At 52.3% G+C, this 4,773-nt stretch overlaps 1 protein-coding gene across 1 annotated transcript; it reads left to right on the top strand.

Moving 5' to 3' along the window:
* Positions 1-1,187: 1,187 nt before the first annotated feature.
* On the top strand, positions 1,188-2,411 carry LOC111609869 (GATA zinc finger domain-containing protein 14-like; the record flags this gene model as incomplete). Its single annotated transcript, XM_023340731.1, is given in 1 exon segment — positions 1,188-2,411. A coding segment is annotated over 1 exon segment (1,224 nt), but the record flags the coding sequence as incomplete, so codon positions are not given.
* Positions 2,412-4,773: the final 2,362 nt, after the last annotated feature.

Below are 4,773 nucleotides of genomic sequence, written 5' to 3'. Positions count from 1 at the left end.
ACCACAACCACAGGAGTTCCAACCACAACCACAGAAGCTCCAACTACAACCACAGCTGCACCAACCACAACCACTGCAGCTCCAACTACAACCACAGCAGCTCCAACAACAACCACAGCAGCTCCCACTACTTCCACAGCAGTTCCAACAACCACAGCAGCTCAAACTACAACCACAGCGGCACCAACTACGACCACAGAAGCTCCTACCACAACCACTGCAGCTCCAACTGCAACCACAGGAGTTCCAACCACAACCACTGCAGCTCCAACGACAACCACTGCAGCTCCAACTTCAACCACTGCCTTTCCAACAACAACCACTGAATCTCCAACTACAACCACTGCAGCTCCAACCAAGAGTACAGCGGCTCCAACTACAACCACTGCGGCTCCAACTACAACAACAGCAGCTCCAACTACAACCACTGAAGCTCCAACCACAACGACTGCAACTCCAACCACAACCACTAAAGCTCCAACTACAACCACTGCCTTTCCAACAACAACCACTGAATCTCCAACTACAACCACTGCAGCTCCAACCACAACTACAGCGGCTCCAACTACAACCACTGCGGCTCCAACTACAACCACTGAATCTCCAAAAACAACCACAGCACCTCCAACCACAACCACTGCAAATCCAACCACAACCACAGCAGCTCCAACAACCACAGCAGCTCCAACTACAACCACAGCAGCTCCAACCACAAATACAGGAGTTCCAACCACAACCACAGAAGCTCCAACTACAACCACAGCTGCACCAACCACAACCACTGCAGCTCCAACTACAACCACGGCAGCTCCAACAACAACCACAGCAGCTCCCACTACTTCCACAGCAGTTCCAACAACCACAGCAGCTCAAACTACAACCACAGGAGCTCCAACCACAACCACAGGAGTTCCAACCACAACCACAGAAGCTCCAACTACAACCACACCTGCACCAACCACAACCACTGCAGCTCCAACTACAACCACGGCAGCTCCAACAACAACCACAGCAGCTCCCACTACTTCCACAGCAGTTCCAACAACCACAGCAGCTCAAACTACAACCACAGCGGCACCAACAACAACCACTGAATCTCCAACTACAACCACTGCAGCTCCAACTACAACCACTGAATCTCCAACCACAACCACAGCACCTCCAACCACAACCACTGCAAATCCAACCACAACCACAGCGGCTCCAACAACCACAGCAGCTCCAACTACAACCACAGCAGCTCCAACCACAACCACAGGAGTTCCAACCACAATCACAGAAGCTCCAACTACAACCACAGCTGCACCAACCACAACCACTGCAGCCCCAACTACAACCACAGCAGCTCCAACAACAACCACAGCAGCTCCCACTACTTCCACAGCAGTTCCAACAACCACAGCAGCTCCAACTACAACCACAGCGGCACCAACTACAACCACAGAAGCTCCTACCACAACCACTGCAGCTCCAACCACAACTACAGCAGCTCCAACTACAACCACTACAGCTCCAACTACAACCACTGAATCTCCAACCACAACCACAGCACGTCCAACCACAACCACTGCAAATCCAACCACAACCACAGCGGCTCCAACAACCACAGCAGCTCCAACTACAACCACAGCAGCTCCAACCACAACCACAGGAGTTCCAACCACAACCACAGAAGCTCCAACTACAATCACAGCTGCACCAACCACAACCACTGCAGCTCCAACTACAACCACAGCAGCTCCAACAACAACCACAGCAGCTCCCACTACTTCCACAGCAGTTCCAACAACCACAGCAGCTCAAACTACAACCACAGCAGCACCAACTACAACCACAGAAGCTCCTACCACAACCACTGCAACTCCAACTACAACCACAGCGGCACCTACCACAACCACTGAATCTCCAACTACAACCACGGCAGCTCCAACCACAACCACAGGAGTTCCAACCACAACCACAGAAGCTCCAACTACAACAACAGCAGCTCCAACCACAACCACTGCAAATCCAACCACAACCACAGCGGCTCCAACAACCACAGCAGCTCCAACTACAACCACAGCAGCTCCAACCACAACCACAGGAGTTCCAACCACAACCACAGAAGCTCCAACTACAACCACAGCTGCACCAACAACAACCACTGGGGCCCCAACTACAACCACAGCAGCTCCAACAACAACCACAGCAGCTCCCACTACTTCCACAGCAGTTCCAACAACCACAGCAGCTCCAACTACAACCACAGCGGCACCAACTACAACCACAGAAGCTCCTACCACAACCACTGCAGCTCCAACCACAACTACAGCGGCTCCAACTACAACCACTACAGCTCCAACTACAACCACTGAATCTCCAACCACAACCACAGCACGTCCAACCACAACCACTGCAAATCCAACCACAACCACAGCGGCTCCAACAACCACAGAAGCTCCAACTACAACCACAGCTGCACCAACCACAACCACTGCAGCTCCAAATACAACCACAGCAGCTCCAACAACAACCACAGCAGCTCCCACTACTTCCACAGCAGTTCCAACAACCACAGCAGCTCAAACTACAACCACTGCAGCTCCAACTACAACCACTGAATCTCCAACCACAACCACAGCACCTCCAACCACAACCACTGCAAATCCAACCACAACCACAGCGGCTCCAACAACCACAGCTGCACCAACCACAACCACTGCAGCTCCAACAACAACCACAGCAGCTCCCACTACTTCCACAGCTGTTCCAACAACAACCACAGCGGCACCAACTACAACCACAGAAGCTCCTACCACAACCACTGCAGCTCCAACTACAACCACAGCGGCACCTACCACAACCACTGCAGCTCCAACGACAACCACTGCAGCTCCAACTTCAACCACTGCCTTACCAACAACAACCACTGAATCTCCAACTACAACCACGGCAGCTCCAACCACAACCACAGGAGTTCCAACCACAACCACAGAAGCTCCAACTACAACAACAGCAGCTCCAACTACAACCACTGAAGCTCCAACCACAACGACTGCAGCTCCAACCACAACCACTGCAGCTCCAACGACAACCACTGCAGCTCCAACTACAACCACTGCCTTTCCAACAACAACCACTGAATCTCCAACTACAACCAATGCAGCTCCAACTACAACCACTGAATCTCCAACCACAACCACAGCACCTCCAACCACAACCACTGCAAATCCAACCACAACCACAGCGGCTCCAACAACCACAGCAGCTCCAACTACAACCACAGCAGCTCCAACAACAACCACAGCAGCTCCCACTACTTCCACAGCAGTTCCAACAACCACAGCAGCTCCAACTACAACCACAGAAGCTCCTTCCACAACGACTGCAACTCCAACCACAACCACTGCAGCTCCAACGACAACCACAGCGGCTACAACAACCACAGCTGCACCAACCACAACCACAGCAGCTCCCACTACTTCCACAGCAGTTCCAACAACCACAGCAGCTCAAACTACAACCACAGCAGCACCAACTACAACCACAGAAGCTCCTACCACAACCACTGCAGCTCCAACTACAACCACAGGAGTTCCAACCACAACCACTGCAGCTCCAACGACAACCACTGCAGCTCCAACTTCAACCACTGCCTTTCCAACAACAACCACTGAATCTCCAACTACAACCACGGCAGCTCCAACTACAACCACTGAATCTCCAACCACAACCAAGGCAGCTCCAAGCACAACCACAGGAGTTCCAACCACAACTACAGAAGCTCCAACCACAACGACTGCAACTCCAACCACAACCACTGCAGCTCCAACGACAACCACTACAGCTCCAACTACAACCACTGCCTTTCCAACAACAACCACTGAATCTCCAACTACAACCACTGCAGCTCCAACCACAACTACAGCGGCTCCAACTACAACCACTGCAGCTCCAACTACAACCACTGAATCTCCAACAACAACCACAGCACCTCCAACCACAACCACTGCAAATCCAACCACAACCACAGCGGCTCCAACAACCACAGCAGCTCCAACTACAACCACAGCAGCTCCAACCACAACCACAGGAGTTCCAACCACAACCACAGAAGCTCCAACTACAACCACAGCTGCACCAACCACAACCACTGCAGCCCCAACTACAACCACAGCAGCTCCAACAACAACCACAGCAGCTCCCACTACTTCCACAGCAGTTCCAACAACCACAGCAGCTCCAACTACAACCACAGCGGCACCAACTACAACCACAGAAGCTCCTACCACAACCACTGCAGCTCCAACCACAACTACAGCAGCTCCAACTACAACCACTACAGCTCCAACTACAACCACTGCCTTTCCAACCACAACCACTGAATCTCCAACTACAACCACGGCAGCTCCAACTACAACCACTGAATCTCCAACCACAACCAAGGCAGCTCCAAGCACAACCACAGGAGTTCCAACCACAACTACAGAAGCTCCAACTACAACAACAGCAGCTCCAACTACAACCACTGAAGCTCCAACCACAACGACTGCAACTCCAACCACAACCACTGCAGCTCCAACGACAACCACTACAGCTCCAACTACAACCACTGCCTTTCCAACAACAACCACTGAATCTCCAACTACAACCACTGCAGCTCCAACGCTAACCACTGCAGCTCCAACTTCAACCACTGCCTTTCCCACAACAACCACTGAATCTCCAACTACAACCACGGCAGCTCCAACCACAACCACAGGAGTTCCAACCACAACCACAGAAGCTCCA

The sequence above is a fragment of the Xiphophorus maculatus genome, chromosome 10, assembly GCF_002775205.1.
Source record: "Xiphophorus maculatus strain JP 163 A chromosome 10, X_maculatus-5.0-male, whole genome shotgun sequence".
In the NCBI taxonomy this organism is placed as follows: domain Eukaryota; kingdom Metazoa; phylum Chordata; class Actinopteri; order Cyprinodontiformes; family Poeciliidae; genus Xiphophorus; species Xiphophorus maculatus.
Note: the sequence above shows the minus strand (reverse complement) of the source record. Positions and strands in the feature narration are given on the sequence as shown.